Source organism: Panthera uncia, chromosome D4, assembly GCF_023721935.1.
Source record: "Panthera uncia isolate 11264 chromosome D4, Puncia_PCG_1.0, whole genome shotgun sequence".
In the NCBI taxonomy this organism is placed as follows: domain Eukaryota; kingdom Metazoa; phylum Chordata; class Mammalia; order Carnivora; family Felidae; genus Panthera; species Panthera uncia.
In genome coordinates this window covers 41,358,984-41,374,593 of record NC_064807.1, presented here as the reverse complement: position 1 = coordinate 41,374,593, position 15,610 = coordinate 41,358,984, and the positions used below count along the sequence as shown (strand labels likewise).

General features: G+C 36.0%; 1 protein-coding gene across 4 annotated transcripts in view; it reads right to left on the bottom strand.

Annotated features, from left to right (window-relative positions):
* The window catches only part of CNTLN (centlein), a 323,473-nt gene that overhangs the window by 12,707 nt on the left and 295,156 nt on the right, over window positions 1-15,610 (bottom strand). For 3 of the 4 annotated variants that reach the window (XR_007455010.1, XM_049618453.1, XM_049618552.1), the window contains exons 24-25: window positions 4,005-4,190; window positions 1,220-1,297 (exon numbers count right to left, since the gene is read on the bottom strand). Coding sequence is in view for 3 of the 4 variants with exons in the window: in XM_049618453.1 (XP_049474410.1) it covers window positions 1,220-1,297; window positions 4,005-4,190 (264 nt within the window). In the remaining variant the exon portion in view is untranslated. The remainder of the gene's footprint in view (window positions 1-1,219; window positions 1,298-4,004; window positions 4,191-15,610) is intronic. The other variant, XM_049618615.1, reaches the window with a different exon arrangement.

Sequence of the window (15,610 nt, the reverse complement as noted above, 5' to 3'; positions counted from 1 at the left end):
TTTAAGCAAAGATTGCCAATCACCTTCTGTTACTATGGAAGTGATTCCAGATAACATTTCAAAAATATATAAGACTGACACTAAGAATATGAGTAGTTCATGTATTATTTACTTATCCTTGACTTTTCCAGAAGTATAGATGCTGTTGTTTGTTCATATAAATGTAAAATAAATGTGTTTAAAACTGCTTTTATTTTTAATCTTTACACAGAAACATTTATAATGGCTTTCCAAAAATCACAGGACAGTAATGGATGTGTATATTTTTTGCTATTTTGAAAAACACATTTTAGCTCTTTTTATCCTTGGTTCATTTTTAAAAGAGACAATTAGGTTAAGCAAAAAGAACTCTAATGAAAAAGTTTTCGAATCCATTACATGCTGTTGGTGATGTCAAAACAAAAGCTGGCTATGACTAGAAAAGCAGGGCTCTCACCTGCCAATAAACTGCCCTTGATCACTTACAAGAGGGGCACATCCCAGCAGACTCTATGTGTATTAAAAAAATACTTGAAAGGAAAGAAAAAGTATCACACAGGTCACAGCAGCCGTCTCAATGGACCCCTCAGGGATTTCAACTCGTCTTGGCCTTGTCATCCTCTATGCAGCTTTCCACTCGGCCCAGAAAATGTCGATAGGAAAATGTTTGAGGGGCCTCTGGTGGAAATTTTTTCATTCTTCCTGCATTGACAGGATGCCAAATCAATATTTACTTCCCACTAACAAGCTGCTCGAGGTCTCAGTAGAAAATATTGTAGAGAATGCGGGAAGACACAGTAATAAACAGCTGTCTGGCTGTGAGGAAAACATGAATTGACTGGAAACAGGTCCATAGTAAAAGGTCACTGAAACCCATGAACTCCTCAGGTGTCCATATCAACTACTAACTTTAAAGACACATAATAAAGAATCTCTTTTCCTAAGAGGGCTGAGAGAACGGATCCTTTTCAGTGTAGCTAGCATAGAGGCTGACTCAATAATTTAATTAATGCATTTGCTAAGACCTATGTTGGCTCTTCCCAAGGCATGTGTTTCATTTGTTAAGTCCAAAAGTACAAATAGAGGGTTAACTTTCCTGTCTACCTATTGGAATACTTCTTTACCTAACAGAAGTAAATAATGTGTAACTATTTGCAAAAAGTTAGACATCGAGTAAAAATGTAAGGCTTGAAATGTTTTTTTGAGAGGTTTTAATACATGAAGCAGAAAAATGAAATACCTGTCCTTCAAGAAGTTTCTGAATGTACAACAGCCATTCTCGATCATTTTCAGCATCTATCTTCGTCCTTTCTATTTCCTAAATGAAGAAAATCAAAAGACTGGTGTAATTTTAAGTACATGAACTTGATCATACTGTCAGGTAACTAAATAAATTTAGAGAGATACTGGCAGAATAGAATTCAACAAAGACCAGCCTGTCCCTCCAGAGGAGGGAATATGCAAATCTGTGCTCTTAATACTACTTTATAAATACCAACATGCGGAAGATAAAGCTCTATCTCTCTATTTCACAATACAATTCAGGAATATTTTATTTCTGCATTCACAGTGGAGACTGAGGTAGAGACTGAGGTGGACGTAAAAGCGATTAAAATCAAGCAAAAAATAAGACAGAGCTGTACAGAGGTGCCTGGCTGGCTGCCTGGCTTGTGACGCTTGATCTTGGCATCATGGGTTCAAGTCCCACACTGGGTGTAGGGATTACTTAAATAAGTAAATAAACTTAATAAAAAGACAGAGCTATATAAAATAATCATTTACAAGGGACTCTTGTAAGATAACATAAAACCTTATACTGAAACAATATGACTCGTCAATAGATAATTAAGGAGTAATTGTTACAGGTAAAAACAAAATAGGATGTGACATGCCACTGGGGTATTTAAATGCTTACTTTTTAAAATATCCAATAACTGACTGATAAGCAAGGGGCTCTTCAATTTAACAGTGTTGTAAGTGCCTAAATATTTCAGCCTTTCAATTATCGAGGTAATATATTTCTGAAAATACAATGCATTCATATGTGCTGTTGATTATTCAGTTAAAATCATGATTCAAAATAAAATAAAATAAAATCATGATTCAGTTTACAAAAAGACGACTTTTCAAAAAGGGAAAGGTTTTTGGGAAACTAACATTTGTTGAAATTTACTGTATGCCAGGTATCCCACTAGGCACTTCATATGGAATATCAATTTTTACATGAATTTGCTAGAATTCAGTGTAGCTTAAAGAATATAAATCAGCTGGTTTGGGCTCTGCTTGGACAAGTCTAGTCAACTCTCTAGACCTCTGAAAAGACGCAGGGATCTAACTAAGCTCTGATCTATAATTAAACCTAGTAAATGTATCAAGGTGCACTAATCCTCCTAGAACAGGGTGTTTGTACTAGTGTCCTTTTTCTTCCAGGAGGACTTGCACTGAAGGTTATGTGATATGCAAACTTCAGTGCTGTACGTTCTGGCTCTAGAATACATCTGCCCAGAGGCAGAGGCTGGGGTACTATTTCTTCACAGAAATGTGCCAGCTACTCTTTGGGACTATAAAGAGAGATCTAATTCATATACTCAAAGGGAAAACTTTTTTCTAACTTGTCCATTCAGAGAGGGTACTTTTTCCTAATTTGTAAGCCCAGAGAGGGCATCTTTTGAGACCACACAAAGCCGATGGGCCTGTCTTCCAGAACATTTATCTGTGTGTATGCACACACATGCACACACAAATACACACATACATGAGGGCTTTTGGAAATCTGCTTGTTTTAAAGCTCTTAGCCAACAGTGGAGGACTCAATCCTAATTTTCTGTTAGGATTCTCATTGTCAATCAACAAATATTAATTAAATGTCTATAATAATGTATAGTTAACACCCTTGCCAGAGACACTATTATTTCTTGTGTGTCTTGTATTTGATACTATATTTGATAATGCTCCTGTCCTTCAAAGTTCAGAATTCACAAAGTGAATTCAAAGTGTAGAAGTCATGGGCATTGTGGCATAGGTGCTAATAAAAAAGGCAAACTGATAGTTCACTATCCTGTTCACCCATGGGATGAAAATAATTTCGTAGGTGGACCTCTTTTCTAAGAATTCCTAGAAGTTTAAAAACTGCAGTTTTTGCAGTTTGAAAATTGTAGATCTGCTCTGTTCCAGAATTTTTTTTTCTCCAGAAGTTTTCTGAGAAGCTGACAGGGGTGCTGGAGGATGTTCTCATACAAATATTCACGTCTACCATTTTAGTTATTCATTGAGCAAATATGTATTGGGAAGCTACTAGTGCTGTCATCTCTTTAAATGTTTGCAAACAGTAAAGTCTAGTATTCATGTATTAAAGTTCAGAGACTTAGTAGTAGAACAGGATTATCATCCTCAGGTCTCATAGAAGACTACGTATAGGATGAGCTTCTATTGTCAATGAGGAAACAACTATGTTTAAAAATGCAGTGGCCTCCCCAGGGGTACAGAATTGCTACTGAAGACTCATATCTGTATGCATATCAATTCACTCAGACAGGAGTACTTTAGCCAATTTAAAGCCATAAATATATTTTTCTTTAACTTCATCAACAATAATTTTGAATTTATCTAGGAAAGCCAATAGATTTACTATTTTTACTCACATCGGAGGAAAGGTCCTCAAATCAATGATGACCCACCTTAACTAAATCCATTCAAACTGGCTTAATTAAAAATAGTATCTTATAAGATATATGATTAACTAAATTAAAGAAAATGGAAGTGACAGGAAAGGACTTGAATAACAAAGAAGCAGGTCTAAAGGTTCTACGTACTGGCTTATTTCTGTATTACACAGTTAAATTTTTCTAAAGGTTTTCTGAGTTGGTTAATACCCTTGATGTAACTTTCACTAGTACATTGTCAAGCTTACCTTCATTAATATTATATTAAAGATGAAACTCTAAGAATTATAAAACAAATAAAAGTATTTGCTTAAGTTCAATGTGTAAAGAGCCCTTGATTAATAAATACTTAAATGACCTTACCATTTCATCTTCTGTATCTAATATTTCCTCTAGATCTGACCGTGAAATGTTGAGAATAGAAGCTGCCAACGTCTGGGCTTTATGGGTTGAAGTTCTGCAAGTGTCCCTGTTTTTCTGCATTTTTTTACGCTCTCTGATTTGTTGCCTTATTTCATAGACATCATTTTGTAATTCTTTGACCAAAGCCTGCAACACATTGGAAAGAATGTGGGCTCATATGGAAGTCATAAATGAAGACAAAGCAGTCATAATATAAAAATATAAGGATATCAGCAAATCATTGCTTATTAGAATTACTCTGATTTTATTTATTTTGGAACACAATAGATTGCTCTTTACTTATTGTCTGTATGTAATAAAAGCTCTCTTAAATGAACACTCAACCAACTTGCTGGATTAACCAAACTCTCCAATCCCTCTTTCAGGTTTACGAACTGATATCCTGGTTGGTGAGCTCTTGCATCAGGCAGGCTACTTTTCATCATGCCAGAGCACAACTACTCCTGCCCACAGAGCTGATGCCAATTGTTGTTTGTTTATTGCTGAATGTGTGCATATTCGTTGTAACAGGTTAATTATATTATTAATTTAATTATTACATAAACTGGTGAAATATGGCTACAGAAAGAGAGCAATTTCTATTTTATTAAAACTGGATCAGAAATCCTTTGCAAAGACTTGATCAAGGCAAGTTGAGTAAAAGTGCAATTGAAATATTTGTGGGAAAGATCACAATAAAGATAAAATAAAATAAAAAAAACCCCAAATCCAAAACCATAGGACTACTTCACAAGAGTCTTTAAGTTCTCCTTTTCAGAAACGAATCAATGCTAGTCTATACCATGCCTACCCAAGCATGAGAAAAGGACACCCCTTACTCTGGGTAGACAGAGCTCTGGACCTCGGGTGCCTGGCTTCGTGAGCTGAGAGCAGCCTAGCCAGATGTTTGGGTTGTTTTTCTTTTTTTTTTTTCTTTTTTAAAGTTTATTTATTTTTGAGAGAGAGAGAGAGAGAGAGAGAGCGAGCGAGTGCGCGCAAGTAGAGCTGGGGAGGGGCAGAGAGAAAGGGAGACACAGAATCTAAAGCAGGCTCCAGGCTCTGAGCTTAACCAACTGAGCCATCTAGGCACCCCTGTTTGGGTTTTTCAATCTTATGCCAGCTCAAGGAATGTTGCAATAAATAACAGTGCTCATGTATACATTTTGCATCTCTAGGATATATCCATAGAAGAGAAATTGCTGGACCAATGGGTGTGTCTAACTGTAATTCTGAAAACCGTTAATGTCCCCACCCTCCAAGACAGTACCAAGATATACCTCTACAAAGAACATATGAAAGTATTTGTGGGGCACCTGGGTGGCTCAACTGGTTAAGTGTCCAACTTTGGCTCAGGTCATGATCGCACAGTTTATGAGTTCAAGTCCCACATAGGGCTCTCTGCTGTCAGTGTGGAGCCTGCTTCTGATCCTCTGTCCACCCCCTTCCCCGCCCCTCCCCAGCTCGTGCTCTGTCTCTCTCTCTCTCTCTCTCTCTCTCTCTCTCTCTCTCTCAAGAACAAATAAACATTAAAAAAGGGGCTCCTGGGTGGCTCAGTCATTTGAGTGTGGGACTCCTGACCTCGGCTCAGGTCATGATCTCACCGTTGGTGAGTTCAAGCCCTGGATCAGGAGCTGCGCTGAAAACACAGAGCCTGCTTGGGATTCTCTCTCCCTCTCTCTGCCCCTCCCCCTCAGCTCATGCTGTCTCTGTCTCTCTCAAAATAAATAAATAAACCTAAAAAAAAAAGTACTTGTTTCTGCATACCATTAGCAAAATACCAATCTGGGATTTTACTGTAGCTTGTTTTTTCACTGTATGTGTAAGTTTCATTTCCCTTATGAAAAAAAAAGTTGAACATCAGCCTTAAGAAATAATTATATTTCTTTTCTCATTTTTTTGTTTTTCTTAGTGATTTACAGGAATCATTTATATATTGGGGATATTATATTTATCTATTGTATATATGTGAATTTTTTCATTCTTTGTATTTTTCTTTTCACGGTAATTAGTGTTTCATGCCAAGGAAAAATATTTCTTATTTCTAATATACTCAATGGTTCTTTTCCTTTCTTTCTCACTTTTGAATTTAGTGTGTTACTTCAAAAAGTATTCTCCACAATGAGACATATATAAATGCATTTTCTAACCATGACTTTTTCTGCTACTTTTAAGTTTTTATTTTTCAATTTTCAATTTGTTACCCATTGGTCATCATTTTGAAATTGCTACATAAAATCATACTCAGTTGTCCCACAACCATTCATTAGAAAGTTCACCTTCCTCCCAGTGAACTCCTGTGTGTTTGGGTCAGTTTCTGGACTTTCTGTTCTGTTCCATCTCTCTTTTTATTAGTGAAGTGTTAGAACATATTTAAGCTAGTGAGGCTTTATAATAAATGTTAACATTTGGCAGGCTATCTCCTTCTCATTACCCTTCTTTTTCAGATTTTTCTTGGTAATTTTTGCTTGTTTGGTTTTCCATATGGAACATTGTCTAGTTTCCCTCCCCTTAAAAACCAAATCTTACTGGTAATTTTATTTCAATCATGTTACATTTCATTTGGATCAGGCTAACATTTTAACATGTTTGAGTCTTCCTAATTGAAGACCATGGAGTTCCTTCCCAGTTAAATCTTTATTTGCATTTCTTAGAATCATTTTTAAGTTTTCTCTTTATAGATCTAGCTTATTCCTGAGCATTTTATTTTTGGGGGGCTGCTTCTTTTTTTTAAAGTTTATTTATTTTTGAGAGAGAGGGAAAGTGTGAGTGGAGGGGCAAAAAGAGAAGGAAAGAGAGAATCTCAAGTAGGCTCCACACTGTCAGCACAGAGCCCAATGTGGGATTCAAACCCACGAACCCTGAGATCATGACCTGATTGGGGGGCTGCTTCTAATACCGACTGTTGTTTGTATATATAAAGATTGTTGACATATATTTAGCTTACTGAAGCTTCTTATTTGTTATAATTTTTCAGCTCCTTAGTTTCTAGGGACTGAATCGTATCTTCAAATATTGATAATTTTATCTCTTATTTTCCAAATATTACACCTCTAATTTCTTTTCTGATTGCATCAGTTAAGTTCCTCCCAAACAGTATTAAATAGTAGTACTGATGTGCCAGAAGCCAAGCTCTCCAACCAGCCTGATGGCAGGGCCCCGGGAGGTGGACGGATCGGCACTGCATGGCGGCCCACCGAAAGTGAAGCTTCTCATACTCCTGCTTTTATGTGATTTGGCCTTAGCGTTGGTCAGGGCAGCCCCCCTCCCAGCGAAAGCACCTGGGGATTTGTCGGTTGGGGAATTGCCCACGACAGGCCCCCCGGGAAAAGAACCACTGGGGAAAGAAAGAAGATTCCGCAAGGAAATCATGCAGCCCTACATCCAGCCCTTGCCACCCCCTATAAAGACTCCTCTCCCTAAAGGAAGGACGGCCCCATATAGTTTCCAGCCAAGGAGGGGGACAAACGGGTTCGAAATCCCCACTCTGGCAACAAAGGAATGTATCTACGGATACAGGTTACTCCAACCCCTAGGCCCATTTGGCCCCCAGGAGGCATTCCAGATGATAACTGGACCTGGTGGGTTAAGGTACAGAACGGTTCATTAGTTCCTAGGTATACATTGTCTCTCTGGGAGCGCATAAGGCGTGGGTTCCCAGGGCCCTCTTGGCTCCCTCCGGGCACCCCAGACCAAAGCGAATACTTTTGTCCCTTGTACCGCAAATGGTTCAAAGGAACAATTAAGAAGTCACGTCCCTGTAAACGTTCCCCTTGAGGTGTTGAGAGCTAGATGACCTTGAAAGGGCAGGAGGGAACGTTACAAGAAAATAACTATGTTGTTCCTTAATGGGTGATTACACAAAGGAACATCTTTAGAATCAGGTAATGCCAGAAAACATAGATGACACACGTTATAAGGAAACTGCTAACAAATATAATGCCACGCTTGCCACAATAAAGTGGCCAGTCTGACATACTGCTGTGGTCTGTGTCCATTTGTTATTTTCGCGACGCCGTTCATCCTTTGGGAACCCCTGGACCTGCTGGAGCTGGAATCCGGCACTGATGGACATGCTTGACTTCTTCCTAACTTTAGTGACAGTCCTTTTACTTCTTAGGAAATACTATGCCAGCTTTGAGATGAGAGCCATATTTTAATGTTAAGAAATATATTTTAATATAGTAATCTATAATATGTAATTTAATAGTTTTCTACTCATTTTTATTTCTTATAAAAATATCAAATTGTCTTAAGCCCATTTTACCATCCATATAAACTATCATGATTTTCCATCATAAAGCTATTAATAGGATTATTAGTAATTTTCTTGGATTTGAATTATCCTTGCATTTCTGGAATAAACTCCAGTTGGTGTGCTATATTATTTTTTGATGTGCTGTTGACCTCTATTTGCCAACATTTTATCATAGGATTTCTACATTAACGTGAGATTGATTTCTTTTAGTTTTGTGCAGTCTTTTTTTTTGTAACAATCTATAATGGTGTAATTTATTCACCAAATTCTAAAAATAATCCACACAAAATAATTTTCTTTACAAAACAACTTGAAAAAATAGTTAATCAAGGGGGCGCCTATGTGGCTCAGTCAGTTAAGCATCCAATTTTTTTTTTAAATTTAAATCCAAGTTAGTCAACAAATAGTGTAATAATGACTTCAGCAATAGAATTTAGTAATTCATCACTTACATATAACACCCAGTGTGTGCAGTCTTTTTAAAAAAAAATTGGAGGTACCTTTCTCTTTCCATGTGCTACAGTAGTTTTGATGAGATTAAATTGATCTGTTCTTTACTGTAGTAGCACTTGTCTGAATTTGGCTTACTTAGTATTTACTGAAAGGGAAGGTAAGAAGGTACGTTTCTGACAACTTGGTTTTAGTATTCTCTTTGTTCTAGAGCAAAATTTGGAACATTATATTTTCCTAGAAAACTTTCCATTTCATCCAGGCTTTCAAATTTATTTGCATGTAGTTGAGCTAAGTAGCCTGCCATGATACCCCCCACCCCCCGAGTCTGTGGCTACTGTTATTTATCACTTGTTTCGCATAGTTGTACTTTCTTTTTTCTTAATTAGGTAAGGTAACGCCAGGTCCATCTATTTTATTACTTTTTCTTTTTAAATGTTTGTTTATTTATTTATTTTGAGAGACAGAGAGAGAGAGAGAGAGAGAGAGTAGGGGAGGGGCAGAGAGAGAGGAAGACACAGAATCCAAAGCAGGCTCCAAGCTCTAAGCCGGACAGAGCCCCACGAGGAGCTCAAACTCGTGAACCACAAGATCATGACCTGAGCTAAAGTGGGACGCTTACATGACTGAGCCACTCAGGCACCCCATGCTTTTTCTTTTTTAAAAACAACTGTTGTTCACTTATTAATTGTACATTTTTAATTCATTAATTTCTATTTTAATCTTTAGATTCTAGTTATTAGTACTGGAGCTGTTTATTTTCATTTCTTCTTGTTTATTAATGTAAATATGTACAGTTACAATTTTTTTGAGCATTGTTTTAGCCATCCCGTGGGTTCTGATCATTCCAGAATGTTATTCTTTTAGGGATATTCTGTAATTTGTTCACATTTATCTTCTTGACCTAAGAATTTTTTTCTTTTAAATACTGAGGTCATAGTGACCTCTGTTTTCAGGTTTTGTAATTGATTAGTTTTATTGCATTACTCCCAGAGAAAGTTATCTGTAACTATTTCTACCTTTCAGAATTAATTAAGGTTTCCTTTGTGGTACATCTCAGGTCAGATCACCTGGACGCAGAATCTGAGATGAAAATTTGCGTGTGGGAGGTTTTTTGTAGAAACAACAGCTGTAAGAAGCTTCAGGAAGCAGGACTGGAAAAAAATGAAGTGCACTGCAGTTCCTGCAGAGGCTTCATGCCAGCTTATTGGGAGCTCTGGAGCTTCAGAGTTGTCTCATCTTTGTTTTTTCCCCTTTATACATGACACGAACTTTTTACTTGGCTCTTCTTTCTTTTTTTCCCATCCAGAAGCTTTACTAAAACACGCCTAGGGTATGACACATTTAAGATCAATTTTCCCTGGTTCATTTTATGTTCTTATAAGTCTTTATTTCTGGAAATTGTTGCTGAATTACAACTTCAATATTTGTTCTGTTCCATGATTTGTTTTCCTCCTTGAAGACCCCAATTATACATATGTTGAGTCTCTGTCACATGCTTCATAAATCCTTTTCCCCCTAATACATTTTATTTTTAAACTTAGACATAATAAGTGAAATAGCGCATATGCATTTTAAGTGTTTCATTTAATGAGCTTTGAGAATTGTATGCATGTATGTAGCCACTACCCTGCTCAAGATATAAAACATCTTCATACTCCAAAAATTTCTCTGATGTCCCTTCCTAGGCAATTCCTCCCACAGCCACACACCAAGTGTTGACACACACACACATTCTTATGAAACCAACAATATATATATTTTTCTGAGATAACTTATTTTCTTTTACTTCTTTGCTTTTCTGCCAACTAGCAAGTTGGCAGTTCATCTGCCTAAGTTCATCTGCTCCTATGTCTCATCATATTTTCCTTAAATTCTTACATTTAATTCTACCTTAAACATATCCTTTTTAGAAGAAATTATTAACATTTTAAACTCATACCAATATTAAAACAATTTTTTTAATGTTTTTATTTATTTTTCAGAGACAGAGAGAGACACAGCATGAGTGGGGAAGGGGCAGAGGGAGAGGGAGACACAGAATCCAAAGCAGGTTCCAGGCTCTGAGATGTCAGCACACAGCCCAATGCAGGGCTCAGACTCATGAACCACGAGATCATGACCTGAGCCGAAGTCAGACACAACAGAATGAGCCACCCAGGAGCCCCATACTAATATATTTTCATCTACTCGATAGCAACTTATCTGTGGTGAAACTTTTTTTTCCTGCCATTTACTTTTTGTTTCTTTTTTCCATTCTTATTCTAGTATATTTGTATGGATACTATGTTGGTTCATTTCTCAGAACTCAGTTTTTAAAGAGATTTTTTCCTAGATCACGTATTTGCAGAAAGTTACATAGCAGAGGGGCCTGTGCTATCTTCCAGACTAGTGACACTTTGCATATGACTTTAATTTTTTTAATGAATTCCATTAGCCAGGTTATTTTTGTTATGGTTTGGTTGTTTTCGTCTTTTTCTTTTAATACTGTAAGGAAACTCTTCTTTTGCCTGCTGTGAGAAAAGCTGCCTCCTTCAGATATTCATTGTCTATGTTATTCTTCATTAGGCCCTGCCTCCTCAATTCTTTGGAAGCAAACCAGTTCTAGGATGGCTATCACAAGCCATTGCAGACCTGTTCCACTGTTGCAAATAGGGGATATCAGATTTGCACCTCATGTGCACTTCATCTTCTAAGAGGTCTTGATCTTTCAGAGATCTGTAGCACCTAAGTCTTCTTTCCATGGTGTCTTATATCTGTGTCCTTTTGCATGCTTTCACTAATAACCTGTTTTTCACTGTTCTTCCATGTATTTTGAAATACAGAGTTTTAGCTATAACCTAGGTTGGCTGTGAAAAGGAGTTGAGTTTTTCTTCATCATTCGTCTTCTGCATGATTCCAAAGGCGCAAAGGAGGGGTAGTGATGATTTTGCCTCTCTATAATCAAGTCATAATTTTCCAAAGTGCATTTCCCTCTAACATTTTATTATGAAAAGCTTCAAACATCCAGAAAAGTTGAAATAAATGTATGGTGTACAAATATGTACCCACTAGGGATGCCTGGGAGGCTCAGTCAGTTAAGTGTCCGACTTCAGCTCAGGTCATGATCTCACAGTTTGTGAGTTCAAGTCTCACATCAGGTTCTGCACTGGCAGCCCAGAACCTGGAGCCTGTTTCAAATTCTGTGTCTCCATCTCTCTCTCTGCCCCTCCCTCACTTGTGCGCTCTCTCTCTCAAAAATAAATAAACATTAAAAACACAGAAACAAATATGTACCCACTACCTACATGCTACAATTATTTTGCATTTTCACATATCCATCAATCCATCTTACTTTGTTGATGCATTTCAAAGGAAGCTGCAGAAATCTACACAGCTCCCCCCAAACACTTGAGCATTCACATCATTAACGAAGCGTCAATATTTATTATGGTTCTCTTTAATACATTTTGAAGTGAAATTCATATAAAGTGAAATGCATAAGTCTTAATTACAGTTTTATCAGCTTTGACAAATGAAAACACTGAATAATCCAGACCCAGATCAAAGTAAAGAACACTTCCATCACTTCAGAAAGTTTGCTTGTGTCCCTTCCTAGCCAATCCAAATCCTAGCCCCAAAGGCAAAACCACTGTCTGTAATTTTGCTTGTTCTATAAATTTATAAATAAAATCATACACCATATACTGGTTTGTGTCTAGATTATTTCACTTATGTTTTTGAGATTCACCCACATTGTTACATATATCAGAAGTTCATTTCAAGGGTGCCTGGAGGGCTCAGCTGTTTAAGTGTCTGTCTCTTGATTTCGGCTCAGGTCAAGATCTCACAGTTTTTGGGTTCGAGCCCCACATTGGGCTCTGTGTTAACAGCACAGAGCTTGCTTGGGATTCTCTCTCTCTCCCTCATCCTGCCCCTCCTTCTCCAAAGTAAATAATAAACTCTAAAAAAAGTTCATTTCATTTTATTGCTGAGTAATATTCCATTATATAATAATATATTTTCTTATAGATAGACACCTGGGCTATTTCCAATTCTTGACTATTATGAATAAAACTGCTATAAATATTGCTGAACACATTTGTGTGTATGTTTGCACACATATGTTTTCATTCTCTTGGGTAAATACTTAGAAGAAGAATTGCTAAGTCATATCATAGGTGAATGTTTTATTTATTAGAACTAGACCTTTCCCCCAAATCTTCAACCACCAACAATGGATGAAAATTCTCCATTCTCTACATTCATTCCAATATTTGGTAGATTACATGTCTTCCCTTGAATTTATTTAAATATTTTTTAAATGCTACTATAAATTGGAAGTTTTCTATTTCATTTTCCAATTATTTACTGCTAACATATAAAAATAGATCTGATTTTTGTACTTTGGCCTTACATCTCATGAAATGGTTAATCTCTCTTGCTAATACTAGTAGCTGTTTTATAAATCTTTAGGAGTATCTATGTAAAGAATCATGTCTCATCAGAGAAATGCAAATCAAAACCACAATGATTAGTTACTTACAAAGATAGTATGAATGTTAAAAAACAAAAAGTAGTAAGATAGATATGATTACAATTAGTTAATAGATACAAAGATAAAAAAGATGTAAAACATGACCTCAAAAACAAAACATGGAGTGAGGAGAATAAAAATGTTGAGCTTTAGAATGGGATCAAACTTAAGTTGTTATCAACTTAAAACAGACTATTATGGATACAATAGATACAAGCTGTTATATGCAAGCCTTATGGTAAGCATAAGAAAATAAAGCTATAGAAAATCGAAAACAATAAAGGGAAAAGAATATAAGGATAACTTATACCTTATATATGAAGAAAGTCATCAAACCACAAAGGAATAGTGCAAGGGAAGAAGAGAAGAACAGAGAGGAACTGTAAATACAGCTAGGAAGCAATTAACAAAATAGTAATAAGCACATACTTACCAATAATTACTTTAAATGTAAATGGACTAAATTCTCCAATCAAAAGACACAGATTGATGGAATAGATAAAAAACCAACACTATCTATCTGTTGCCTACAAGAGACACACTTTAGATGTAAGGACATACATAGACTGTGAAGGGATGGAAAAAGATATTCCATGCGAACAGAAACCAAAAGAGAGCTGAAGTACCTATACTTATATTGGATAAAATGGACTTTAAAACAAGGACTCAAATAAAAGATGAAGAAGGGAGTTACATAATGATAAAGGCGTTAATCTAACAAGAGGATATAACATTTGTAAATATTTATGTATCCAACCTAGAAACACTTAAATATACAAAGCAAATATTAATAGACCTACAGGAAGAAATAAACAGCAATACAATAAAAGTAGGGGATTTTAATACCCACTTATATCAATGGATATAACATCCAGACAGAAAATCAATAAGGAAACATGAGTCTTAAATGACATTAGGCCAGATGTATTTAACAGATATTTGCAAAACATTCCATCCACAAGCAACAGAATACACATTTTTCTTAAGTGCATATGGGACATTTTCCAACATATATCATGTTAGGCCACAAAACAAAACTTAATTTAAGAGAATTAAAATAATATAAAACATCTTTTCTGACCACAATGATATGAAACTAGAATTTAATTCCATTAATAAAACTGGAAAATTAAAAAATATGTGAATATTAAACAACATGCTACTGAATAACCAATGGGAAAGAGAAGAAATCAAGAGAAATAAAAAATACCTTGAGGCAAATGAAAATGGAAATGTAACATCAAAATTTATGGGATGCAGCAAAAACAGTTCTAAAAGGAAAGTTCACAGTAATAAATGCCTATCTCAAGAAACAAGCGTCAAATAAAGAACCTAACTTTATACCTCAAGGAATTAGAAAAAGAAAAACAAATGAAGCCCAAAGAAAGTAGAAAGAAGGAAATAGCAAAGATTAGAGCAGACATACATGAAATAGAAACTAAAAAGACAATAGAAAAGATCAGTGAAACTAAGAGCTGGTTCTTTGAAAAAATAAACAAAATCGACAAACCTTCAGCTACACTCACCAGGAAAAAAGAAAGGATGAAAATAAATCAGAAACAAAATAAATGTTACAACTGGTACAAAGGAATATGTTCCTAGTAACAGACAACTTACCAGAACTGAAGCATGGTGAAATAGAAAATCTGAACAGATTGATTACTAGCAAGGAAGTTGAATCAGTGATCAAAAACCTCCCAACAAACAAACAAAAGTCTAGGACTAGACAGCTTCACTGGTGAAGTCTACCAAACACTCAAATAAGAATGAATATTAATACTTCTCAAACTCTTTCAAAAAGTAGAAGAGGGACAAACTGTTCTAAACACATTTTATGAGGCCAGTATTACCCTGATACCAAAACTAGAAAAGGATCACACACATACACTACAGGCAAATATCACTGAGGAGCATAAAAGCAAATATTGTGTCTTCAACAAACTATCAGCAAACTGAATTCAGCAATAAATGAAAAGGATCATATACCATGATAAGGTGGGATTTATTCCAGAGATACAAGGATGGCTCAACATTCCCAAATTGGTCAAGGTGATATACCACATTAACAAAAGAATAAAAATCATATGATCATCTAAACAGATGCTTAAGCATTTGATAAAACTCAACATCTGTTTATGATAAAAACTCTCAACAAAGTAGATATAGAGGTAATGTACTTCAACATAATAAAGGCCACATATGACAAGCCCACAACTAACATCATAGTCAAAGGTGGAAAGCTGAAAGCTTTTCCTCTAAGATCAGGAATAAGACAAATATGTCCACTCTTGCTATTTTCATTCAACATAGCATTGGAAGTCCTGTTAGAGAAATTAGGAAATAAAT